This window comes from Rhagoletis zephyria, unplaced genomic scaffold (genome assembly GCF_001687245.7).
Source record: "Rhagoletis zephyria isolate East Lansing unplaced genomic scaffold, Rhagoletis_zephyria_1.1 Rzeph_scaffold_05039, whole genome shotgun sequence".
Classification (NCBI taxonomy): domain Eukaryota; kingdom Metazoa; phylum Arthropoda; class Insecta; order Diptera; family Tephritidae; genus Rhagoletis; species Rhagoletis zephyria.
The window spans coordinates 17,613-45,509 of NW_016162122.1; the positions used below are offsets into that span (position 1 = coordinate 17,613).

Below are 27,897 nucleotides of genomic sequence, written 5' to 3' on the forward strand. Positions count from 1 at the left end.
ACATATAAGCAAAACGTTGAAAATTATTGAAATCGGACTAAAATAACGGCCGCTTCTCATATAACGGTAAATTTCAGAAATGCTTGAAACTTCAATATTTCGAAATTGAAGGACGCTAATTTACTCAAAATTGATACACCCCGGCTTACCATCTAGCGGAAGGTTTCGGAAAGGTGAAAAAACATATTTTTAATACTTGTGCCGGGTATTTAATGTTCGGCTCCGCCCGAACTTAGACTTTCTTACTTGTTATTGTTATTTTTGATAAATTTTTTTTTTTTATAATTTTGTTTGATAAGAAATGTAAATGTTTAAGAGCACTGAGTAAAAATTGTAACCTTGTATTTTTCACACAATCACACTCTTGGTCGAAAATAGGCCTTTCCCCTTTATTTTTTTCGTTTGTGTGGGGTAGATTCTTCTCGAATTTGTAGCCAGCATTAATCACCCATCATGCCTTCGTTCCAAAAGTCTTTCTATCGTTTTTCAAATGCTGCGATAACCTGATGGAATCTTTCATCTTGCTCATCGCTCTCTGCCTTCAGCTTCGATTAGATGCGTTTTTCAAGAGATATTGACGAATAATTGCGAAAAGTATGTACCCAAAAAACACATTTTCCGAAAAAATCTAAAAACGCTTCTTTAAAAATTGGTATTATGTTCGTTCTCAGCGATCCAAAGTTAGCCTAGAAAATATTTTTTTTTTACTTTTTTAATTTGTAATGTAAACTAGGGTAATGAGCTAAACTTGTATACAGAAAAATAGCCAAAATTGGTAAAAAATCTTGCTGGCTTAATCAGTTGAGCACATGGGCGTAGCCAGGTAGGGGCAGGAGTGCTCGGCCCTCCCACCGTAATGTTCAAGTTTACCCCATATATATAAAAAATGGTAACCTGACATGTTAGCTTAATAGTGTCGAGTCTCCCCCTAAATTTCATTCTAGCTACGCCGATGGTTGAGCACAAGGGTATAGGTACAGTCACCATCCGTCCTGTATTATACGGGACAGTTCTCTTTTTTGACACATTGTCCTGGTAGTTTATTTATTTTATACGGGACGCCAAATGTTCGGTATTTCTTTTAATATCCTGTATTTGACCCGTATTTGGTGTTTCGACGCCTTAACAACTCATTAAAATGCCATTCCTATTAACGAGTTTTAAGTGATGTTGGTATATGATCGTAATTTTCTCCATAAACAGTTATTATTTTCTAATCGAAATGCCTGTGATTCGAATAGAGGAATACATACAGTGAGCTTTGGCTATTTTTCCTTAGTTTATTTAATGTTTATTATTTATTTTATGAATGTAAAGCTCTTTTCCTAACAAAAACCATATAATACCAAATTTCCAACTTTGCGCAAAAAACTACAAAAACTAATTCTGAAATGTTTCTCCGAAAATTTCAAACTTTTTAATTAGAATCTTTACAAAAAAATTTGGTGGCAAGTGAGAAGTGCTGCTCATTTGCTTCCCTTTCAAATAAAAATGGTCGAACATATTTACTTTGTATGAAAAAAATGCGTAACACCGTGAATAAAAAAAAAATTAATTCCTTTGCGACTTAAAATTACACTTTATTATACTAAAATTTAACGATTTTTTTAAACAAATTTTACGGGGTGAAAATCTCGAGAAAATTATCCTACAAATTTGTAATGTTACTATAAGGATACTGTTTCAGGGCTAATACAACTAGGATCATTGGAGAAGGTTTTGAGATCTGTAAGCTGTTGTGGAAAAAATTTGCAGAATTATTTTTTGTTCCGTATTCGGCTCCCATAAATATGGTCATCGTAGGTATAAGTATAGCACAACAGCACAATTGAGATAATTTAATTCAGCAGCCAATTTCTCTGCGGTCTATATACTACTATTTAAGTATAATGACGTGAAGCACCCAATTCACTTCTCTGACATTGGCCTATATTCGGGCAAAGCAAAAACTTATGTAACCCAGAAAAAAATTACAAAAAAACGGAGGCATTTATCACACATTTTAATTTATTAGCTGACGAAAAAATGGGTTTAACTGTTGGTTGTCCTACATACCTACATACATATACATACATATGTACATATATCGTAATAACTAATAAAATATACTCTACAGCACATGAATACTAAATAACAACGAGTAAAGCTACCCAATAAGCATTGGGTTTGATTAACAAATTGAAAATGACTGGAAAACTAATCTTGTTTTCGAGTCTCACCTTAGATAACGAATGTGATATACGTTAGTATTCGATTCGAGAACTAGGCCATTCTTCGTCATCCAATGTATTTTCCCTTCGTTATGAATTCGAAATCGAGAACAGCATCGAATTAAAATTTTAATAAGGGAAAGCGTTTGTCTTATATTTCCGCTTGAGAATTAGCTGGATTTTACTATGGTTATAATTTTTTTTGAAGCCCTTTCGAGTGAATTTCCAGTATACTATGAACACTGGAAATCTAATGTTGGTTATGAGTTTGGTCTCAGTTTGATATTCATATTGGATAACGAAGGTCATTCTCGAACGTTCGCCAAAATGTTTATTGGGTACATACATACATGCGTGTGTATGTATTTGTAAAGCGCAACAATTTTAGCACTTATGTGAACCTAATCCAAAGCCATTATTTATCTACATTCTATGCTGAAAGAGATTGCTCCAGTGGGTGCCAAAATTGTGGGAATTGCAAAAGGTGTTGCTGCGAAGCGAAAATAATTGCCACCAGGAAATCCTGCAGACAGTTGTTGACAAAATACTACATTTAGGTGTAAATAAAATGCTAGAGCATACATGCGCGTGAATACATACAGTCTGCGTCATATGTAAGTGTACACCTTGTTTTAAAAAATATTCACAATTATTTTCATGAACAATTTTTTGCATTAACTATTTATAAAAATATAGTTCATTCTACGTTGAAAACCATATAAATCAAAGTTCCACACTTTAGATAAAGTTCATTAAAATTTTAATCAAAAATTTTTTTTTCGGAAATCTTAGAAAATTTTCATGTATTTATGCTGTTTTGTAACCTATTAAATTTTAGTAAAACATAGTGCAAGTTTCAAGTCGTTTAAATTACCGTTGATTTTTTTTTTATTTATTTTTTTTTTGTGGAGGGTGTTGCGCATTTCTTCCATATAAAAATAGATTTTGATCATGCGTTGCACTGAAATTGAATAGGCTACTAAACTGAATACTCGAATATTTACTATATTTGCATAAATAAAAATTGTTCGTGAAAATAATTGTGAATATTATATTGGAAGAGGGTGTGCACTTACATTTGACGCTGACTGTACATACATACATACCTCCGTTATGTGCGGTACCGTGACAGTTGGCCCGGAATTAAAGTGAAATGACATTGACAAATATCGCGCCAAGCAGACTAAACTGTAAAAATTTTCGTATCTGCGTTGATCTGCGATTGAGTTCAAATGATGAATTTTATAGCCATGGTTGCCATAAATTAAAAAATCATTTTTATTTTCCACTCCGTATATTTATGCATGAATATTCCTTTGTATGTCGATACTAAGAAATCTTAAACAAAGCGTCTATTGTTCCAACGACTACGTTACCCATTGCTTTGAAGTTTTGGAATTATTCAACGCTCACAGCTGATGAAAATTTGATCATCGATCTCCTTAAAAAAGTACTGACGAGTGACAAGAGGGAAGATTATTCATATTAAAAATATCGTTTTCATTACTTTAATATTTTCCTTAACGCCGTTCACGCCGACATTTGGCAACTAAGGCTGCAAGAGTATACAAAATAATCGCAACAAAAATATGTAAATATGTACGTACGTACCTCAGATAATAATAGTATAAGTGTGAGCATTAAACGTTTACACCCGTGTACATTTGTGTGTATGTATGTACTTATGTATATTCCCTGCAACCAGCTAATTGTAGCGCAACTAAATGCCTTACATCAACAACAAATTAGTCGATTATTTTACAAATATGCCATGTGTTTAACTCTCTTCTAGCCAAGATCGTTCATACATGCATATGTATGTACTTACACAGACATGTAAACGTTAGGGTGGCCCAAAAAAAGTAGAGTCGGAATTTTAATACTAAAGATTTTTTATTGGTCCCCTTTTTGCATTTTCTGGGGATCTTTGCGGACCTGTAAAACATAGTTACTAAAAAAATAAATTGAATAAATTAGGCATTATTATTGGCAATCTCCTGAAGAGAAACAAAGCTTTCCGATTGAAAAATATTGATTTTCAAGAATTGTATGCCAATTCTACGAAAGTTTGTTTTTGCCCATATAAAAATACATGGAAAACTTTGAGCGCTTTCAGCGACCTCTATATAGTTTTTGATTTCAAGATGAAAAAATAGGGGTAATTTTTTTTCTGTATAGAACAATCCTAGAGGTCGAGAGCATACAAAATCCGACTTTACTTTTTCACATGCATATTTGGACCACCCTACTGTACATACATCAGCGATTTGTCACAAACATCAACCACCCCACCAACTTTTTTTTTGTGTTTTTTCTTTCACTCTCTGCATTTTCTGCAATTATAAAATTCATATAATCAACACCGTTGACGGTCATTAAACTGTTTTTCTTGCACCCACTACTAACTGTTGGGCTTGGCAGCAAAGTGTGTGGCACATAAATTGCGTACATAGCCGCGCTTGCGCGTCAGTGCGTCACCGGTTGCCACTCGAAGAGGATTATCCCTTAGAAAACTTACGAATATATTTCAAAATTAAAATGTTTAAACAAAATATTAGATTCAAGATTACAAGCAGCATAAAGATTGCGTTTGGTATTTTCATTTCGTTGGCATTTGGTCTATCTCCCAGTTTGTGCAAAGTTGCACAGCGAAGTTCGTGGAAGGACATTTTATTCGGCAGCAAATGGTTGCCTTCCATTGCTTCACGCGATTCAAGGTGTATGTTGGTGATATATTAAATTTTTAACATAATTAAAAATAAACACAAAATTAAAACAATTTCTGTGTTTTGTGGTTTAATATTTGAAGAGAAATTTGTTGTAAAAAAAGGAATTACATACTTCGAAACGGAATTGAAACATGTGATAATATGAATAATTTTAATTTAAGAAATATAAAATAATAGAATAAAGTTCTACTCCTCTCAAATGAATTAAATATAAGAAAATGGTGCGGAAAATTGCTGAAAGAAGTGGAAGCCCTGAAACTTCCAACATCGAAAGAACCACCCACGTCAGTACTGTTCTAGTCATGTTACGGTGAACTTTTAGAGCTACTCGTAAAAACTTTTTTATATATACAAGTATGTGTACTTCGAGCGGAATTAAGTTGATCTAATCTAATGAAAATAAAATAGTTAAAAATTATCGTTAAAACAGAAGGGAATTTTTGCTTTAAAAATACGAAGTGATTCAATTAGTGAAATCGTTACATTTTGGCTCTTTTTTCAGTTACGAGTGCCAAAGTAGGCAAAAAAACCTTTTTGTAAATATAAAGACGTTACCTGAAATGAGTAAATACTGCATAGTACATATGTACAAAATTTTGCTTAACTAATATCTAGCAGCTCCATCAGTGAGAATACCGTCAGATTTCTGATCTCATAACCTCGATATAGTCAAAGAAATCTTTATAAAGGATACAGCAATTCATATAAAAGTGTTGCGAGGACTTTTTGATGTTATTTACGATTTTCGACAAGATTTTCAAAAATATGATGGACTCAAAAATTATTCGAAAAAAAGTTGCAATGTAGATTAACAACATTTGTGGATACTTAATGAAGCAGAAAATTCTGTCTAATTTAAAAATATTTCAGCTTTTGGTTTACAAGGACGAATAAGTATTGAAAATGGAGAGAACAAAATTCGAAGATCTATTACCCATTCGTCCTTATGCACCAACAAATTTGATGTTTTATAATTCTACAGAATTTTCTCTTTCATTTGTTGGCCTACATAGCACTGCATTTTTTCAATAATTGTTTGAACTAATCATATATTTGAAATTTCAAAGTCCTTTTAAAAAAATCATATCATGACGTCAGAGAGAAAAACTAAATACGCAGTTTTACTATATTTTGCCCATAGCTTCGCGAACATATTAATTTTTTGCGTGTGTAAAATTTACTGTCGCACGATGTTATGAAATAAACTATATATAAAAAAAAAAGTTGGAAAAATTTAAAATAAAAATGTAAATGTTAAAAACTTTTGGGTGTCCTATATTTATGACAGGCACTATAGATCCGTTTTCCTAGACATTTACAAAATCAATCCAGATTTACCTCTTTATGAAAGTAAGCACTTTACGAGCAACTTGCAGCGATAGCATCCTGCAGTGTCCAATCTGGCAGCTAGTGCGAGTCTTTGGGTTTTTCTGGCTAAGATTCAGAACTTGTTCAAGCAACGGAAGTTATGAATCTCTTAGACTGCCTTTCGGCTTTGTCATTTGCCCCTGGGCGGCAACTTGAAAACTTACTACGTCTCCATTAGCTCTTAGGAGAACACTTGCTATGTCCTTTATAAAAGCTTTCTGTACAAACCCTGGGACTTAAACGAAATATGTTTTGATATCATTTTGTGTATAAGAAGTGACGCGGAAATGGCTGAAGGGAGAGATTAAGGTAGGTTTGGAGTCCATACCAATTTTAATTGGGACAAAACTTCTCTTACCTTTTTCGAATACGCCTCGATATTTCAAGCCAAGTTTAAGACAGACTTCAAGGACTTCGTCGTGAGAAATATGTGGGGAGGTAGAAGTTAACATTTCCGCAGTGATAGTGAACTTTTTTTGCTATTAGGGGTACTCACCAAGAATTATATGACCCGCAACCATTTATAGCACCCCAGTTTCGATGCCAACGGCAAAAAATCACTCAATTAAAACAACTACAGCCATACCTAAACAAAAGCGCTGAGCGGAGTGTTGTTTGCCGCCAAGCGTTAACGCCAAATGTCAAACGCAAAAATAACAGCAACAAAGAGTATCAGTTTGTTTGTGTGAAGCACGAACATGGCAGTTTCGTCATTTTATGCAGCCAACTTCACTTCCTAACGCTCTGTTAAAATCGGATTTTCCAACCGCAAAGTGTTGCTGCCGCGTTATTTCGGTATGCTTCATACAAATTATAAGGGCGTGAGAAATTTTTGAAAGCCAGACAACGCTGATGCTTTCAATTCCTCTTTATGTCTTTGAAGAGCACAGCGGAGCAGACTTTATGGTCCTGTTTCAACTTCGCTTGCATTAGGCGTGCAGCTTTTGGAAGAGATATGTAAAAAGACGAGTCCTTTGACACGCACCGATCTGCTTTGCTTTATTCGCTTATCGGTTAGACTAAAAACAGATTATAAGGAACCAGAAAGCCATGCAGGGAAAGATTTATTTTCCGAAGGGCTTCGGAGCGGAGCGGACCAAAGGAGAAAGGAGCTAAGGAGCAAAAGATTTTGGCTGGAGCGGAGCAGGAGCAAAGAGCTAAAAAAACAATCATTTGCTCCTTAGTTCCTTAAAGAAAATGAAATTTACAAAATTTTTAAATTTTGCCACTGAAAACAACCGTGTTAAATAAATTTTCATTTTATTAAAAACCTCTAAAATTTTCGTTCAATTACGTATCTCAAAAACGTTCAAAAAATTGGGATTGTCCTACCCGGAAACGAACAGAAAACGACTTAAATTTTCATTCATTTTCGTATCCGGAAAACGTTCTAAAATGATGATGTTAATTGTATTTTATTTGTTCAGGCTGCTAGTATTTGTTAGCTTTCAGAAGGTGTCGGGTTCGAATGCCCTCAGGCGCTGTCTTATTTCATTTTTTTTTTGGAACCATGAAAAAGCATCTGTGAAGTGCAGAAGGAAAGCGTATTGAACGAGAAATTTAAATTTCAGAAAAAGAGCCGAAAACGTATCCATTTCGAAACAATGCTTATCTGTACATCGCCAAAGTATTCGAAAATGGAATCGGTAAACGGACAAAAATCCGCATTTCATCAACTTTTTTCTTTTTTTTGGATACATTTTCGGGTTTTTTGCTGACTGGATTAATATCTACCATTTTCTTTACAAGACAAAATCTATCGGAATCATAAACATATATCTATCAACCATTAAAATACATGAAAAAAAAAATAATAATAAAAAAATTCGGTTAATTTTTTTGGCGGTTAGCGATCAATAGATAAAAAAATAAATACAAATTTTTATTGGGGGCTGGAGCGGAGCTCAGAGCGAAATAAAATATCGGAGCGGAGCTAGAACGGAGTGATGAAAAAAACCCTTTGCTCCGAAGCCCTGGTTTTCCGGGTAAATTTTTTTACAAGCTTTGTTTGTGTTAGTTTCGACAAGAAGCATATAAAAAATTAACACATTCAGATAATTTTGTTTTGATCAAATGATTAGCTCCTACGCTTTCAAAATTCTACAAAATAAATGTTACTAAATTCATTATAAATTTCCTTTAATTTTGCAGTTCTACCGATTTTTAGCATGGTTCCTATTGGCCCGGGCAGCTGTACGGCTTCATCTGGGGAGCATGGCACCTGTATACCAAGCAAGGATTGCGTGCTGCGCGCGGGAATACCAGCAGGACCTTGCGCTGGTGGCTATGGGCTGTGTTGTGTTTGTAAATAAGAAATTTATTAACAATAAGAGCAAAATTCTTATTTCAAGCATAAAATATGTTTTCTATGATTTTAGTTCTACAAACATGCGGCGGCATTATACGTCAGAACTCCACCTACTTTGTCAATCCAAATCATCCGGATGTGTATGATGGCACTGGAAGCTGTCAGGTGACAGTGCAAAAGATACATCCAGATGTTTGCCAGCTGAGGTTGGTAGTGATTTTACAACGAAAATGTATTCTCTTAAGCTTTGTCTTCTTTCCAGACTCGATTTGGATATGTTCTCCGTTGCGCCACCCGAGTCACTGAATCACGTCTGCAATCAGGATCAACTGCTCATCTCTGGCGGCAGTCCAATTCCCACAATTTGTGGCTCTTCAGCTGGCGACCATAGTGAGTTTTAAACCTTTATGCGTTTAGAATCAATAAAAAAAATGATACTTTTTCGTAGTGTATATAGACGCAGGGCTGGGACAAAGCAACGCCATAGTGCTCTCCGTCATTACGAGTGGCACATTTTCGCGTCTCTGGCGCATTCGTGTGACCCAAATCCATTGCGGTAGTTTGAGTCGCGCCGATCATGGCTGCTTGCAATACTTCACCGGCATTAGTGGGCGTGTGCGCAGTTTCAACTTCAACACCGTAACTGGGCGACAGCTCTCCAATCAGGACTACAGTATTTGCATACGCGCAGAGCGCAACTTTTGCAGCATACAATACAACGCTTGTCCCGATACAGGTGAGTGCGCGCCTCTGAAATGGAGTTGCTCGTTAAGACGAAAGCTTTTATTTTCTTCCCCCCTTTAAGAGAACAATCGCTCGCGTTCATTCACCATCTCCGGCAACTCGAACAATCCCACTGGCTCCATGGTGGGTGGCGGCACGCAAGTGACACAGAATACCTGCATCAACGATTGGCTGTTGATCGGTTGTATGCGCTCGGTGGATCGCATACCGCAGTTGGCCGCTTGTGAAGATCGCGTGTGTGGTGGCACCTTTAGCGCCGAAGTGGGCACCATTCAACGAACTGTGCAATGTAAGTGAGCGACTGCGGAGTAGTCTTTTGGCTTGGATTGTGATTAAGTACTTTCATTTTCTTTAATTTAGCGAGCGTGCGTCCATTTCGTTTGTATTTCCATACGGATGGGGTAGAGGCGCCAACGGATGTGGACAATCGGGGCTTTTGTTTGGATTTCGTGCAGCAGCCGTGCACAAATGGGTTTTAGGGTTCAGTTTGGGAATGTTTGTGTTATTTGTATCCTACGTATTTAAGTTGTTTTGTATTACTGAATAAATTTAAGAAAAATATTCCATCTAATGAAGAGCTAGTGAGGGCATATTAGGCTAAGAAAACTAAAACGTGATAAGGAAAGCTTATTCATCGTTTGCCGATCTGACATGTTCTTGATTTCGCTAGTATTGAATTTAGGAACGAAATGGCTGTTGACCTTAACACGCCAATGAAAGGCTCATTATCCTACTGCAAGAGCAAATATTCCTGACCTAAGTGCAAATATTTATACCAGCCCTATACCTAGTGAAGAAGTCTACTGACTCGCCTGGACTCCTCATTTTTGATTTTCCCACAAAGTTGTTGTTTAGAAGCAGTCTACTCCTCGGTATCAGTCCATGAACCATCCGGATTTTTAATGCTGTACTTGAGAACATTTTTCCGAGATTGATTCCTGATGAGTTAGACTACAATCTACTACAGCACTTTTTCAACAAAGGTAGTGCCCACAATTTTTCATCGACTTTGTTTTTACTAAATATCGTGGCACTTTCATTAAGCATTTTACGTGTCATGGATGTCAGTCTAAGTGGTCGCCCGTTTAGCTCCAGACTAGTCGTTTTTGTAACCTTATAAGTAATTTTTTTTTAAATGAAAGAAAAGTACTTAACCCGGGTACTTATGAAGATGCTTACATACGAGCACATGTCCGCTGATTCATCACGTTCACAAAGCAAAGGGCAAAGCGTTTCGAGCCCACAGTTGTTTTGTCTCGCCACTCAGAGCTCTTGTAGGTGGACGATATAGTATGACTTTCTTTTAGCATAATTGCAGCTAACAGTAAGGAAATCGAAGGAGAGGACAAGCAAAAAGTTATAAAAGGCTCATCCTATCTAACCAGGGCTAGATCGCCGGAATGTCAGCTTTTCGTTGGATAAACCCTGAGCCATTCCAACGCGTAAAACCGGCTGTCGTGAAACGGGCTGCGGGACGAGATTCGGAACTATGCACGTCAACCAATTACTAGTAGAGCCTGACGTACCCATTTGCTCGTCATTTGCTCTTCATTTGTTTCGACCCCATCGAAATTGTTGTTGTCTGGGCCTACTGTTAATTGAGCTTAACAATAACAATTGTTATCCAAATTTATGCTACGAAATCGTAATAGAAATAACTATATCGGAAAGGAGGATAATGCTGGTTTCTATTTTGACAACGATAAGAATTATTTGCTTATAGCTACGAGGAATGAGTAAGACAGATCTATGCTCGGGGAACAGTACTTTAACTGTATTCAAGAAGGTATATCTTACAAAACTTTTAGGATCGGTTGGTCTACTGGGACCTGGTTTTAAAGTATATGTAAAAACTGTAGGTCCCTTCCCTTTGTGTAACCACATCTAGGCGCACGCCACAAACCGGAGGAGAAGTTCGGCCCAACACTAACATACATATGTGTAAACGCCAATCTGTTCATTATAAGTTCATCCTTTTATAAAAACGAAAACATAGGTATATTTTGGTATTTTAATTCAACAATTTTTTCCGATTTTTTTTTTATTAAAATTACGGTTTTTTTTAGACTAATTCATCATTAGAATTGCAATTGAAGTACGCTTAATACAAAATAATAAATTAAAAGCACAAACTGCAAATTTTTTGTTTTTCAAACTTTTTTCATATAAATATTTTCAATTTTTTTTTTATATTTTGCTTTATTTGTTTTACGCATTTTTAGTTTTAAGATTTTCACCAAAATTTTCAGATCATGTCCAATATAAATATTACATAATTTCAGTTAATTGAAGCGCGATAACAAGAGAGTGAATACATTACTTAACCAAATCAAAATTGAAACAAAAAAAAACTAAAGAATTTTAATCTAAATCCATCTTTCCATCCTCCAACTAAGTAAGTGAACCCATAAGATTGGGAAATTCGTTAATTTAAATATAACAACTAACATGCGAGTGTACACAATAAAATAAAGAAAGAAATTAAAATTAATAATTTTACAAAAATAAGAAGAGATGTGAGAAAGTTTATAATCGATAAGGTCTAATAATAAAATATCGTTGTTTGACTACAATACATTTTGTATATACTTTGTATTAACTAAGTAAAAGAAATAAGCTTTTCGCAAGTATCGTTAACTGCCGTTCCGTTTGCTCCACAAAAACGCTTTCCAGCTTTCCTCAATTTACACCAAAAGGGATATTCTGAGTAGGCACTTTCGTGTTACGCTATACGTTTACATGCTATGTTATTATCGTTCTATTTGTAAAATTCAACGCTCCACGGGTCAAATATTTCAATATGCAAAATTTCAATTTTTTTTTTCATCTATCGCATTCGACGCGTTGGTTCCTTTCGTTGATTTACAATTTCTTCTTTTCCGCAAGGCACTTCATTGCTATCCAATCCGTCACTTTACTTGCTCACTGGTATCGCTTGAGATCGTCCAAAATAAAATCAATAAGGAAAATCATCTAGGTATAAAATCGTGTGTTTTTTCCAACTTCTCTTTCACGCTTCTCAGTCTGTTTCATAGTGTTGCTTTCTATGACGCTACATACAGTCTGTCGACGACTACATAGGACTACTTAAAACGCTAATAGGTTTTTATTAAAGCCGCAACGTGTTGTTTCTCCTCCTCCGTTAGACCGTTCTTAAGCGTTCGACGCACTGAAACGAAACAAATAATCGAAATTAGCTGGGGAACTAGAAATTCATTTTTATGGAGGTAGCAGTGATGATTCAGTTAGGACATGAACACACAAGTGCAGTTAAATGACACAACTAAATTTTTCGAGCATCGATTTTTTTAGTGAACAAGATTGCCATATTAGTCAGATCTAAATTAAGTTTAGGAAGGCTCTCCATGCACTGATTTTTGTTAGCTAATATTCCATGCGATGATGATAGCTTTAGCATAATCAGTGCCGTGACCGACTTTTTGTAGATTGAAACTTTTCTACCTTGGTACTGTTTTTTTTTTTTTTTTAAACATGTCACAATGTAAGTCAAAGTTTCAGCAAGGATCTGTCGGTAATTTAGATATTTGTTGGCAAGTTTCCAAAGCCCTCTATCTAGAAGTAAGTACGAACTTTTGCTTCGTACTACACCGAAAGCCATTAGGGTCATGTCACATGACCTAATAGTTATTCTGCTTGTAGGAAAGTCCACCTCAATGGTTAGTGAGACATTGCAATCTATCTAGCAAGGTGAGTAGAAAAGAAGGCGCGGGCGTTTAATCCCTCCAAAACTGAACTAGTTCTGTTCACATTATACAAACGATCAATTGTCAAGTAAAGCAAAACTGTGTGCTGAAATGCCAAAAAGGAAAGATTCTACAGTGGTGGTTGGACCTATTTTCATCTTTGCGCTATACTCGCTCAACGCCCTTAGTAGCGTTAAAGGCACTTCTGTACTATCCACTTATAAATATCTATGTGAAAATCGCCACAGCTAAAATCACTCTGAGAATTATATCGTATTTTCAGGATGCGGAATTAGACTTTGAGCGCAACTTATAATAGAAGTCCATTTCTCCCGCGGAAGTAATTGATACCGTTCTTCACATATAAGCCCAAAATGGACCAAGGAACAGGATGTGGCGTCTTCTCGCAGAAACTGTCTTCGACAGAGGCCTAGACAGCCAGGTTACTGAAGCGTGTTGCAGGCTGAGATATATAGGCGAGGGATGTTTCCAAAGATCTGGGAATTGTGCTATAATTAAATTACGCAGAACTTATAGGCAATTATTGGTGCCAGAAAAGTCTTGACATGTTTATGCAACTGTTTAGTGCCATATTATAGAGTATGATTTAGGTGTTCGACTGATATAGACGCGATTTCATAGCACTGTTTTTTGGAACTATAGAAGATGCAGCTAAATCTCAAAGAGCAATAATTTTATTATTGTGGAAAGAAGATGTGAAAACATCAGAAATTATTAAGCGGAACACTGCGACAGGCACTTGTCAAAAAACGGCCTGGAAAGTTACATAAGCATCCATTATCGCAACAGGATAATGCAAGACCACACACCGCTAGGAAAACGAGGGATGTTTTGTACGATGTACGTTGGAATTGCTTCGGCACCCACCTTATTCCGTACTGATCTTACACCCAGGGATTACCACCTGTTCCCTGTGATTTGAAAGAACACTTCCGGGGCTTGAAAGTTTAACTGAGTTTAAACGTGCCATAAATAGGTAGATTGAGGGGACACCGAAAAAGTTCTTCGAGGGAGTTTATCCTTGGGATAAATGTATTCAGTTAAATGGAGACTATGTTGAAAAACTGCATTGTAATATTGACGAAATTTTATGAAATAATAAAAATTACAGCTAGATCCTAGAACTTTGGAAACACTCCCCGTACATATGCACTTGACATGGCGGTGAGGCTGGTGCGCATGATTGACCCTGCTCCATTAAAACAAACCATTGTTATGACAGTTAAACCTCCATCAAAGCCTTTGGGATCCGTCAGAAAATCATGATGGTTTAAAAACATGTTTGGGCAAGTCCTCAGCTTGGAATCGTAGTGGGCCTGTGCTTTCTCCGATTGAACTACTTTGAACTAATCACGCTCTGTCAAATTCTCTGATACTCGATAACATCCGAGCGTAGCAATTTCAATACACTTTCAAGTGTATACATAAATATTTTTTCCCCTGAATTGACGTTTTCATGGCAATAAATTAACTTAACACAAATATAAGTGAATATTTGGCTGATTCCTCCTTTTGTTAGGCAAATGTTGTATACCAGGTTTCGAATTGAGTTGTTCTTAAGTTATAAATCAATATTACTTTTGAGTATTGCCACAGAATATCCAAAGGATATACTACGGAAGTATTAAAATTGAGGGGAGATTTACATATACTGTTTTCAAAATCGCCTTCTAACTCCACTTAAAACGTGGATATGACACCCTTAGCAGTGCTGTATTTTCTGTAGAACATGATGTGGGAGTCGTTTTCCTTACTTAAAATTTAATTTTCGGATTGCGTTTTGACTATTCATATTTTCGGTATGAAATTAGTAGATTTGTGGATTCATGCGCAAATGAGGATATTAGTAAATCATTATTTATTGTATGGAGGGCGTTTTGGTCAAACATCTTATTTTTTTATATTTTAATTGCAATACAAACCAATTGCAAAAGCGAACATTAACTGTTTATAAGTCAGTGATAAATGATCCATGGGTAGGAACAAATATTTTGGTTTTTAGAGGGGCATTTTACATAAGTAGGTACATTTATTAAGTCATTCGGATGCAGACATGCAGTTCTGTTTAGTTCGGCTGGCAGGTTTCAAAAACAATTAATGATAGTTTCAAAAATTCGCATTTAAAAATCAAAAACTTTGCATGCTTTTCAAAAATGGCCAACTTGCCAAGAACTGCTCGCAATTATTCCACTAACCAATTGGCCAATTTAACGGTATGCAAAGCCAGACGCTTTCTATGGCGATGGGGCGCGTTCAACTGTGAATCCCTCCCGCGTACGCGACCGCTTCACTTCAGCCAACAATGCAATAGACGCGATTGCGATTGTTTCGGGGTTTAACGAGTTGGCGCATTGACAGGTGGGATTTATTTTCAAATGAAGAGATTAACAAATAAATGAAGTGAAGGAAAACATTTGATAATTCGCGAGCCAATGAGAGTACCCAATTTGGAGTGGAGATAGTTATTTGTGGACATATGAAATTAATAAAAATAAAAAAAATGTGTAAGTCAGGTTAAATCGTTGAGCTGTAAAAATATATGGTTAATACATTTTTTTACTATAAACTAAAACTATTTTAGCTACCAACACCACTGTTAAAAAAGTTGCACAAAATAGTCCCAAAAAATTGCGCAAAAATCAAAAATTTTCAACGTGGTAAGCCAAAAACCGTTAGCGGCATTGGATCCGAAATTTATAATTTTGTACGTTCGGTTTTTTTTCTTTACTGGAAATGATGTATGTGTTTGTGTGTGTGTATTTATTGCATGTGGGCTTTGAAGTGAAAACTTGTCTGAAAGTGGCTTTGAATTACTGCTTGATTGCTCGTTTCCACAGCCGATACTCTGGTGAAAAACGAGTTGTGAATTTATTAAAAGAATCCACGCAGCGCTATTGAGCCCTACACCTACATACTTATGTACATTGGTAATGTGTGTGTGTGTGTGTGCAGCCAACTTACATGATTTGCGATCAGCATGGCGTGTGCGCTTCCGTTCGCGCGGCGTCGTGCGTGTACCTGGCGCTTTGGTCGCAGTCTTTACCAATGACTCCAGGATCTCATCATCACCATCGGTGAAGTTCTCCTCGCTTTGGCGCGCAATGGGCGAGCGCAAGTTCTCGGCGCGTCTGCGGCGCCACGTCAATGTGCCATCGGCTGTGTCGGAACTGGGCGTGCCGAGCAACTCTCTTAAAGGGAAAAAGTAACAAAGTGAGTATTAGACTTTTAGGACTATTTTTAAATCTAATTGAATCCATACTTCAGTTCCGCATCGGCGCGATCCTCTTTGGTTTTGAATTTGGCCATATCTATAATGAGCTTGCCACGCGTCTTATTGCGTTCGCGATGGTTCGCCTTCTTCTCCAGCTGCTGTTGCACGCGCTCACGTGTGGTGCGGTACTCCAGCGCGAACTCCGAAAGAATGCGACAAAATTCGTTTGGCTTCGATTCGGCAACGCTGTGTTGGGGTACGCCCAGCCACAGCAGGAACTTGCGATATCTGCAAGCAAAGGGATTTATAATATTTTCCAACAACAGGAAACAACAGTTTCAAAACTCAACACACCTGTTAATCACACGCCGATGCACGATTTGCAGAATGATAATGCGTTCCGCACAGTCCGCCAAGAAGTCAACCAACTTCTGCTTCAGCTGCGGTGGACAGTCGTGTTTGGCAATCAATTTGAGGCGATCCCACGAAGCCTTGCATTCAGTCTCCAACTGGCTCAAGTTGTGTGCCAAATCGGAAAAGTCAGCCTTAGAGGCGCGCGTGATTGGCCCAATTTCCGAGTATAGATCGGTGGTGTCCGGACTCGACTCCATCACCATGTGGCAGAGATGATGCAGCAACGAATGCTTATGTACGGTGTCTTTGACCTCAGGTACCTGCGGACAAAAATCAGAGCAAACAGGTAATGACAGGAGGTGCATAGGGAAGGCAAGCCAGACATACCTTGGATAAATACTCGATCTGGAAACCCTTAACTGGCGCACCATTCAAAAATATTCCGACGGACAGCAGCGTCGACAGAATGCATTTGAAGGTGCGATTATTTCGTAGAATTTCGATGCCTTGTTTCAGATCCATCAATGGTTCCGCAATTTCTTTCTATTGAACGAAGCGGATTATTGAGTTTTTGCAATTTTTTGTGGCATTCAAAATAACTGTATACTTTACTTACTTCGCTATTATCGAAATCCAAGCGGAATGCCCACAGCTTTAGCCTCGCGCCCAACTCCGAAATGGTGGCCAAGGTGAGGAGAAATTGCTCGGCGCTGCCCAAAGGCAACTCTGGATTGGCCATCTAAAAGAAAAAGTTTAATTTTAAGACATAAGAAATAGGACGGTGCGCGTAATTTAGACATGCATACATACATAAATAAAGGAATATTTTTTCCGAAACTTTTTTTTGTAAGCAAATTTCCTATCCTATCTATTTTTGTAATATTATCATTACCTGCGCTTCTTGTATCTTGCCGCGTTCCTCATCCGTTGGCAACATATTCAATAGCTTATCGATGCCTTCGCGCGTCACCACCGTTGCATCCATCTTCAATATCGCCGCTTTAATGGCACGCGGCGGTGGCAACTTTGTCATCGCAATATTTATGGCATTCGAGCGTTTATGATCCAATACGATAATCTCTTTGCTTTTATTCAGTTCTTGTTGTTTCTGCGATGGGTTTTTATTGTATTAGAAAAATTACAAAAACAAAACTTGCACAGTCTAAGTTGAGATATGAAGGCGCATAGTGGAGTTTAACGACAGTTGGGTGGAACACATAGGCAAGAAATTTTATACATTTGTATGTACTTAAAAATAAATATATGTAGTAAGTTTAAAGGCATGTGCATGAGAGTCTGGAATTTAAAGGAGAATTTTTATCGAACCATTTATGGAACGTGTGTTGAAGCTTTTCACGAAAAAAATAAAAATGTTATAAGCGAAATGTTGGTATTGTGTTCAAGTAAAATGAGAGAGAAGTCTCTCTGTGTATTACCTTCGATTTGCTCAAAATAAAGCCAGTCTAATTATACGGCACTAATCTATGTAGTTGAAATCAAATAAGAGAGATTACATATTAACGCAGCTTTCGATCATAGTGTAGAAAAGCGGTGCCCGAACTTATGCGCAGGGTTGCATCTGTTTGAAATTTTACTTAGATCTTACTCCTTTTTCACTGCAATTTTTGTTATAAAAATTGGGTACGATTTTCAGTCACTATTCACACATATCCTAAATGTGGTTGTATGAGGTAGGCCATCACTGCTACAGATTTACGTCCTACGTCGAGTCAGTGGAGATAGTAAATAGGGACTATTTGCTATAAGAATTTCATTGGCATGAAATTCAATTTTATCAAAATGAATTTAATGTAAATAAAAGCTGTGCAAAAGGGCGCCGTTGAGCTGGGCTGTGACGATTCGTTGGTGCGCTCAAGCGAAGAGAGACTTCCAACCTCAATAAGATGAATAAGCAGTAGCATATAAATGCCTCCATTCTCATCAATTGGCCTCAAATGGCGTACAATGTCCAGTTAGACCAATTTGTAACGAAAACCAAGCCTAACTTAGCAATACTCCATGTAGTCCTTAATGGTCACTAGTCTCTTGGCTTTCTGGCCGGAAAGTTAGGTATTCCCTAAAGCGACTGTTACAGAAGTTGTAGAGATTAAAGCGAATAAGAAACATATGGAAACTTTAATGAGGAAAGAGAGAAATGCTTTACAAGAATTTGAAACCAAACTCTCTGTAGGCCTCTGGTATAAAAATCGTACTTGATTGCTACTTGCCATAATAACCTAACCCATAATTTGTTGTGGCAATTCACATTACTGACCATGTTTCCCAATAAATTCAGTACTAATTTCTCTAAGGTCATGATTTTGTTATCCGTATTGTGGCTGAATAAATTCTCTTAATCACTGTATTAACAATACCATCCAATTGTGAGTCCAAGGTCTATATGCAGATGCACAAACAATTCCAAAATTAAATGGTTCTTTGAGTATAAACACATACATAAGGTAAGGCTTTATTTATATAAAAGCTGAAATTCTTTTTTATGTACATACATATATACATACATATTTGAGTACTAGGTACTCGTATACGAAAATGGCGGAGTAGCTTGGAATCGAGGTTCGTCCGCAGTTCCCTAAGAACCAGAATTATTTCGTGACCTCAACGGAAAAAAACTATCGTTCGTTGGAGTCTGAAAATGTCTCGGTTTTTTTAAACTGATGTCGAGCTACATTTCTCTAATTTTATCACCGAATGCTTTCTAGTTAAAACTAAAGCTTCTAGAAGTTACATTCCGGCGTCCACGGAACAGCAGTTTTGATATAACGAAGACGCTGAAGACTGGCACAAGGCCGAAACCCATTTGTCTTCACACATAGCTTAACAAGCGATGACGGAAATTCGTTCCAATATAGATCATCTTCTCACCTCAACGAAAAAATCAACCTAAACACAAATTACAAATGCATAATCAGTAGGAATCTGTCATTCCGAAAGTAGTATATAAATTATATTCCTTGATCCTTGGGTTCGATTTCACTAAGGCGAATATCTTCAGTTACGTGAAAACTCGTTATCATAAGCGAGAATCAGTAAACTATGTACATCATAAGACGGAGTGTTGTTACGATCGCATGCCTGGCAAGAGATGTGGGGACTTATAATTCGACGAAATACATCATAATCAATCAAAACGGGAATTTTGGATTTTTACTTAGTTACGGCTTTTTGTATTTCAGCGACGATTTTTGATAGGGCCCTCCTATATTAAGGATATGTGGAAAAAATGTAGATATGCTTGAATGTTTGTACGTGGCAAATGAATGTTCATATGTTCAATTAATCATTCTTAAGAACAACGAATTTTCCAACAAAAAACATAAAGAAACACTTACGAACATGAAACCAAAATTGCACCAAAAGGTAAGTAATACATTCACACAAACATAAAAAATGCTTAATAACATAAACTGTGAGATGCATTTGTGTATTTTAGTTACGTAAATTCTGTGACTGACTGCTTTGCAAAACATAAAGAAACAGGTAATTTTTGAATAAATAAATAATATCACCGATCAACAACAACACCTATTTATAATTCTACACAGTGTTGTACATAGTGTTTGTGCAGAGTGAGTGAACAGTGCGGAGATGCAGAGGAAATGTGTTTTTATTTTTTTTTTTAATTCCAACACCATTTTAGAAACGGAAACCAATAACTTCAAAGAATTAAATGCACTCACCTCCTAAAATTTTTTTTTTCAGTTATTCGTAATTTAGTTTGTAATTTAGTTTCGTGTATTTCAACGAAATTGCATTGCATTTTGTTTGTTTTTAATTTTCAACACATTGTATTCAACATACAGACATATATCCATAAAAATTCCATTGAGACGAAGAGGAGGAAGTTAAGTTGGTAGCATGTGGCATAACATTGTATTGGTTTGTATATATTTTTTTTTTGTTTATGTTTTTTTTTTTTGCATTCGCATTTCAACATAAATAAACATAGAAGAGTAAACAGAAAAGAAACGTTGTATTGATTTATTCACATAAATATTAAATGTATCAGAGATCAGCAAGTTGTCTAAGCATATCAAAATCTTAAGCATAAACACAAATACCAATTTTACCAATCACCAAATCTCCTAGAACCGCGAAATTGTTGCACGCAATCAATTTCGAAGGTTCACCCTAGCAAGCTGTTACTCAAGACTTCGTACCTTTGGAGTAAGTAATTGAAAAAGTCCACACTCACCTTGGTCATTAGGTCTTTGGCTCTGGACTCGAACAGATGCTCCAGCTTTTGTATGTCCACATTTGCCTGCGGCAACTCATCCCAAATGGTTTTGCCAATCACAACGGGTATCATATCCTCGCGCACCTCCTTCCAAAATAATTTCACCTGAACCAAAAAAAAAATAAAGAATTAAAATGCTGCTGAAGCAGTCAAATAGTCGTATAGCGTGTAGTACAAACCGTTTTCTTATTCTTCTTGATGGTATTCGTATTGCTGACGTCGCCATTCATGGAACCATTCATGGAGCTGTTGGCGCTGTTCGTCATGCTGCCGTAGCCGCTGTAGCTGAACATCGGGGGTGGCACCATGCTGGCCATACTACTCATAGGTGGCATCATGGGCGGCGGTATGCCACCAGCGAATGGTGGTGGTGGCGGCGGTACACCACAGCCAAGACCACGCGGCGCGAGCATATCTTTCTCGTCTTCCGAATTCAAATCGGTGAAGTCTAGATCACAAAGATTGAGTGGGCGTATCATGTTGCGTACCAATTCCTCCCAGTGTAGCTCATTTTCGGATTTTTTCGGCTCCACCTTCTTGATGTCCTGATCCAGGCTGGACGAGCTGAAAAAAGGAAGCGAGCGAAAGGTGAGGGTCGATTTTGTTGGTAGTTCAAAACTTATAAAATAACTTAGTGCCTGGTACTAAATAGTTGTGGTAGTGTTGTGCCTTAAGAATAACACTGCAGGGAAAACCCTCAAGTTTTGAAATGACAAAAGAAACGCTGAAACACGCGAGCTTAAGATTGGGTCGTAGATTGCGAATGTCTAAACCGTTCTTCTAGATCAAGTAATTTTCCCAAGATATTTCCATTTTTATTCCATGTTAAAAATCTGTCTGCAGTTACTTTACTTGATGGACGAAAATTTCTTTACCATTTCTTGGGCATCCTTTTTTAGGAATTTTTCGTTTTCACAGAGCTGCAGACAGCCCTTTAAGTTAGATTTTTTTTCATTCGCAATGCCTACTTAATATGAAAATAACTTAGAAAAATTACCTAATCTATTTAGGTAAATGGTGTACAGATCCGCATTTGTGCATTTTTTGTGAAATTTTAGCGTCCCTATAGTGTTGCTAGTAGACAATTTTAAAGTAAACTTAGAAATATGTAATTACAAAACACACTACTGACACAGTTTGGTGATTTCCTCAACCCCTTCGCCACATTCAATTTCAACAAAAATATGAAAATATTCCTAGGTCCTGTTCTAATACTAAGACGTGGTATAAAATAAAGGCTTTTTGTTCAGATTTGGTGCACCCTTTAACGCCTGTGTGATTTAACAGTTTCGCTTTTAATTTTTATAAGTGTAAAATAATAATATATGCTTGATAATATAATTTATATACATACATATGTATGAATTATTTAAGTAAAAAGTGGAAAAGAAATGGTTAGATTAGCAATATGTAGATTACCAGGTGGGCAGGTGCGTGAAATAAATATATCGCTGCTGATATGAGCCTATCAATTAAAACATTGTTCATTGGGTTATCTTACCACACAGTCCACATATGTGCATACATACTAACGCACATATATATATATATATACTAGCGTTCATAAAGGCATAAGAACATCCAACAGTCATAAAAGTTACCGGTTGTCTTGACGGTTATAGATTACAATATGTAATTGTAAATCTCAAGTGCTTTCTGATAAAAATTCAATTATTGTAAAAAAGTTAAAGGTTCGCAATAGAAAAAGCTTTTGCATTGGCATATAAAATACCGAAGAAAGTGGCTTTGCAACAATTTATTTATAGCAGAGGAGCGAAGATTCCAAAACCACTTAAACACCATGGATGAAAGTTATACCAAATCGTATTTTTTTCTTTTTCGAAATTAAAGTTTTTAATCTTCTGCAGTTTAACACCGTCTGCAAAAAAGCCAACGCTTTCACCAAGAAAGCGATGTGAACCTTCCAGCCCACGGCGCTCTTGACCTGAAGCCAAGGCCAAATTTGATGCATGGAACAAGCATAAAGGTTTATCTCAAGTGGACGCGAAGGCGGTCTACATTGCCGCCTATGAGAAATACGCCTCCAAATTAGAGCTGGAAAACTATCCATGGTACTCCCACTCGATAGTTTCGATAGTTCAGGTTATACACCATCGATAGTATCGTTTCGCTATGAATGGGTAATTACGTTTAGAGTTGTAGTTTTATATGAACTTTTTTCGCTTTATTTACATACTTCCATACATGAAAAAAAAAAAACGAAAAAGCCTTTGCGGCAATAATTTTAAAATTAGAATGATAGAGTATTGGTTAACGAGAGGAAACTATCGATAATCATAAGAACTATCGATGGCGGCTACAGCTATCGATAGTAATAACCAGAAAACGACACTATCGATAATGTCTATAGTGGCAATAAAATGCAAACCATCGATACTATCGATAGTGCCATCGATAGTTTTCCAGCTCTACACTAAATTCGTTCAATGTAAATTATTTTTATAACAGTCGTGATATGGATATTCTACCTGAATGAAATATGTACTGACTGAATGATATGGAAATCTAATCAATATATTTTATAAATTTGTAGGTAATTACAAGTTTATATGTAGTTTAAGTAGTTGATGAGGGAATGTTAATTAATAAAAACCATTAAAGTCATTTTAGTGAAAAATTATTATTTCTTGTTTTAATTTAATATGGAAATTTATAGAAGGTAAAAAAATGTAATTGTTTAATTAAATCTCTAGTCAAACCGGCGTAAATTTTTCTTGATAGTCGTAGTTGTAAATGAAAATAAATGGAGGCGTATCGTTAAACTCCAAGAAGGTTCGAAACTATAAACTTATTGTAATATTGTGCCTTAGTGCCCTGCCCTCGCTAAAAGAATAGCCAAAATTTTATAAAAATTGTTTAGTACGCCCTAAGCGGTACTGAAGGTCTAAAAATTCACTTCCATACAAATCTATCCACCCTAATGCTCATAAGTGTAGGCGTTCGCAATGTATCTATGCCAAATGTGTAAATATTATCTTAAATTACACGCCATTCCATTGTGACTGGAGGGAAATTATACTCCAGAATGTGGTCAATTGTCAATTATAATACAACAGCAGCGAAAGATACTTTTCAAAATAGAACGATATCTTATGTAAAAAATTCCTTTAAAACACATGCCAAAGGATTTTTTAGCTCTATCTTACTATCACTTGAATGAATGCGACTGGTGAGATATTGAAAAGGACTCTATTTTACCTTTGGGCACTCAAAGGTGATTTTCACCAAAACACCTAATTTTCCAAAATCCTCATAGAAATATTAAAAAACGTTTAAAGTTGATGTAAAGTAATTATGTATGAATTAAAAGTTTGCAGGGACAAGAATAACAGATTCCTTTTTTTAATGTTTTTAACATATTAATGAAATGTTTTCGTTTAAAGAGAGGTTGCTACTGAAATAGAGATAATTAGGGAATTTTAAAATTTATGTCGTATTGTTCTTTACATGGAATGAGACCTAAGCTTTCTTATGCACTTATCCTAACCTATACAAGTTTTTTATCTTCGGCAACCCCCTGTAAAATTGTTTGTTTCAAATTTTCGTGGAACATTTTAAACCTCAAAGTACCTTTTTAACGTCCTTTAATTTTATCTGCTTTGAGAATGGGTTAAAAATGCCCTTTAAGGTGGAAGTAAGATGGTAAAAATCCACTACAAAAAAAAATTCCTCATCAAATTCTACTGAAGAAGTCTAGTCGTTTTATACATAATATTTTCGATAAAGTAAGTAATTAAATGTCGGCCAAAATGTTAAAATAGTAACGCCTCTTAAAAAAGAGCTCAGACCCTCTGGACTAGTACTATATTCGGCAAAGTTGGCCTGGGAGACATCCTCTTTCATAATTATTAGCGTTTGTTGAGTAAACAGTGTTGGATACTGTTATCAAACATAAGCATTCAAATAAGTAGGTATATTTTTAAGTGATTTATATATCCTTTCACTCATCGAGTTGAGCATATACAACTTATCCCCACAAATTCTTTTGCGAAATTTAAGTTCTTTCGTAGGGTCTACCGTAAGTCAACGAAGTACTTTTTCAGTTTCACGAGCCCACAGAAAAAAATTCATTACAGCAAAAATCAAAATTAATTTCCCAGGAAAAAAGCACAAAAACTAATACAAATCAAAAAATTGTATTGATTAACTGGAGTGATAGTTTAGTTCATTCAACGGTGAGAAGTATTCATATATTTTAATCAAGCATATATATTTACTTTATTCCAGCACTACTCAGGAAATCAGTGTATTAATATAGTTACGCTTTATAGATAAGCATTTTACCCAATGTAGATTTTAAAAGCTAATCCTTCATTCAGTATTTCTAAGCATAAATCAAAGACTTATAATATACAATATACATAAACTTCACGTCAATAATAAATAAATATGCCAACTGCTTAGTAAACGCGATAAGATTTAGTTATAGTACTAACGAAAAGCTAACTGCATACATTTCTCCTGGCATTCGAATATAAAAAGAGGGTTCCATTAATTTGTGCATTCAGTTCAGAGCTTAGACACTAAACAGCACATAATGGATGTAAGTGTTTTTGGCGGATTAAATAAACTATTGATTAACAACCATTTAAAATCTTTCAACAGTTCCACACTGCCAGCGAAAAAGCCAAAGCTTTCACCAAGAAGCCAACCGATGCCGAATTCTTGGAATTCTACGGTTTGTACAAGCAAGCTACTGTCGGCGATGTGAACATTCCAGCTCCCGGCGCTCTGGACCTGAAGGCCAAGGCCAAATTTGATGCGTGGAGCAAGCACAAGGGTCTGTCGGCAGATGACGCGAAAGCGGCCTACATTGCTGTCTACCAGAAGTACGCGCCCAAATATGCTTGAGCGGGAAAATAAATTTGTTCAATGACATTGAACTATTGAGTGGACATAACAAATGCTTTTGTAATTCATTATAGTGCGTGGAACGTGAAAATAAATTATTTTACCAGTTTAAATGGGTGTGTGTTTTTATTCAACCTGATTAATTGCAGAATTGGTGTAATATGAAAAAGTTTATAAGAAAACTTTAATCAAGGCATGTTTTAATCCCTAACATGATTTCGCCTGGAAGTTGAAAATCTTACTGTACAGTAGTATTTTTTAGTAGGATAACTATAAAAAATATAAAAGCCTTTTGTAGAAACATTTAATCCAGCTGAAGGAGTTCGGAAAGTCCAACTAAAAGCAAAAAAAAAACAGCGGCATTTGAAAGAATATACACTTACAAATACATATATTAGAAGAAAAAATAATAATCTTATTTCACCAAACAATTTGTAGCCACGGCCGTCAAAGGCAATCTCTGAGGGTATTTATGATATGAAAATATTAGTCACAAAAAAACCACACCCTATTTAAAGTATGCGTTAAACTTTAGGCTCCTCCATTTGTATGAAAACATCAGGACATGCACCTCAAAGGAGAAGGAAAAAGGAAGAACGAGATGATTTGCCAAGCATATTTTTAAGTTTTTGTATTATTTAGTCACCCGTTATATAGCTTTGGGCTTTCGAACTTTCGCCCACACCTGCATTCACCGTTTGAAACACTTACCGGCTGGCAATACATATTCAGCTGATAACCGACAATGAGCAAAGGTTGCATGCATACATACTCTGGGACTTTGCATCGTCATTATAAAGTAATTAATACAAAAGAAATAAAAAACCCTGCGAGTAGTAATAAAAAAGAGCTTATCGAAAACTTTGTTGATAAGTAAGTACAATACTTCAGAAATAACCAATTATGCATATAAAGTAGATAAATGAACGGAAGTCAAATTTAGTAACATTTTGGAGGTGTTACCGAGAGGATCAGAGCGAGCTCTTTACACACCATGGATGTGAGTAACTTTAAGGCAACATTTGTACACAATGCTATAAAAAATTATTGAACATTATCCTTATTCACAGTTCAACGCGGCCTGCGAAAAAGCCAAAGCCTTCAGCAAGCGCCCTACCGATGAGGAATTCTTGGAATTTTACGGCCTCTTCAAACAATCTACAATTGGTGATGTTAATGTAGAAAGGCCCGGCGCTTTGGATCTGAAAGGCAAAGCCAAGTGGGACGCATGGAACAAACACAAGGGTCTGTCCAAGGATGAGGCACAAAAGGCTTATATTGCTACCTACGAGAAATATGCACCCAAATATGCCTAAATCGAACAATAGAATATTTATGTAATTTAAGAAGTGAACAGAACATTAATTTGAATAGTATGCTGACTACATATGTAGGTGTATATTTTTTCCTAATCTAGGCATTCGAAAAGTGATAAATTAAAATATGGTGCAGCGAAATCAGAATGTTTTTCGAGTAAGCTAGTACTATTCGACTCTTCTATTCAAAAAAAAAAAACACTTGCCGCAGCCATTAAGAACTTGCAAGTTGGTAGAATCAATTTCCCATCTGACACATCACTTTTGCTCGAAGGGAAATCACATGAATTACCAGATTTATTCATCAGCCGAACACTTCTTTGACAATTTCATATTAAATTGGTCGTTCAAAATCCAAGGATGTGTAGAATAATAAAAATAAGCTCTGAAGAATACAAAAAACATACATTATCCCAGATAGCCAAGCTACACTTTTGATCAATTCCAAGGTAATTAGAGATTGCAGTTGGATCTTTAGCTCGACGGCCGAATCTTTAGACAACACATTCTTCTGTTTTACCGAATAGTGAAATATATTCGGTAATATATGGTGTGTTCGTTAACCAATTCGTGGGGAAAAGGGTGAAGAGAAGAATAGGCGTGCAATTCGAATAAATAAAATACGATAGAATAACCTGCAGACCTGTTGTACTCTAAGCAACATCTGGACTATAACAAATCAAAAACAAAAGGCACCTTAAAAACATACGCGATTACGTCCTAAATAGATCTTGGCGAACATTTAGCTCCAAAAGCTTTTCCGTATAACCCTCGATGCCATGACTAGTATCAAGAAAAGTAT

At 36.2% G+C, this 27,897-nt stretch overlaps 4 protein-coding genes across 4 annotated transcripts; 3 read left to right on the forward strand and 1 right to left on the reverse strand.

The window, feature by feature from the left end:
- The first annotated feature begins 4,748 nt into the window (after window positions 1-4,748).
- Window positions 4,749-9,838, forward strand: LOC108371515 (uncharacterized). Its single transcript, XM_017627095.1, has 7 exons — window positions 4,749-4,929; window positions 8,459-8,611; window positions 8,686-8,821; window positions 8,878-9,005; window positions 9,064-9,351; window positions 9,421-9,648; window positions 9,720-9,838. The coding sequence occupies exons 1-7, from the start codon at window positions 4,749-4,751 to the stop codon at window positions 9,836-9,838; spliced, it is 1,233 nt and encodes a 410-aa protein (XP_017482584.1).
- Window positions 9,839-11,383: 1,545 nt separating this feature from the next.
- Window positions 11,384-21,785, reverse strand: LOC108371516 (FH1/FH2 domain-containing protein 3-like). The gene is made up of 10 exons (XM_017627096.1): window positions 21,760-21,785; window positions 21,087-21,471; window positions 20,866-21,012; window positions 17,542-17,757; window positions 17,266-17,388; window positions 17,037-17,192; window positions 16,650-16,969; window positions 16,344-16,583; window positions 16,046-16,272; window positions 11,384-12,528 (listed from the first exon to the last, which is right to left on the reverse strand). The coding sequence occupies exons 1-10, from the start codon at window positions 21,783-21,785 to the stop codon at window positions 12,455-12,457; spliced, it is 1,914 nt and encodes a 637-aa protein (XP_017482585.1). The 3' UTR covers window positions 11,384-12,454.
- Window positions 21,786-25,439: 3,654 nt separating this feature from the next.
- LOC108371517 (acyl-CoA-binding protein-like) lies at window positions 25,440-26,039 on the forward strand. Its single transcript, XM_017627097.1, has 2 exons — window positions 25,440-25,471; window positions 25,534-26,039. The coding sequence occupies exons 1-2, from the start codon at window positions 25,466-25,468 to the stop codon at window positions 25,777-25,779; spliced, it is 252 nt and encodes an 83-aa protein (XP_017482586.1). The 5' UTR covers window positions 25,440-25,465; the 3' UTR covers window positions 25,780-26,039.
- Window positions 26,040-26,726: 687 nt separating this feature from the next.
- On the forward strand, window positions 26,727-27,106 carry LOC108371519 (acyl-CoA-binding protein homolog). Its single transcript, XM_017627098.1, has 2 exons — window positions 26,727-26,779; window positions 26,850-27,106. The coding sequence occupies exons 1-2, from the start codon at window positions 26,774-26,776 to the stop codon at window positions 27,093-27,095; spliced, it is 252 nt and encodes an 83-aa protein (XP_017482587.1). The 5' UTR covers window positions 26,727-26,773; the 3' UTR covers window positions 27,096-27,106.
- Window positions 27,107-27,897: the final 791 nt, after the last annotated feature.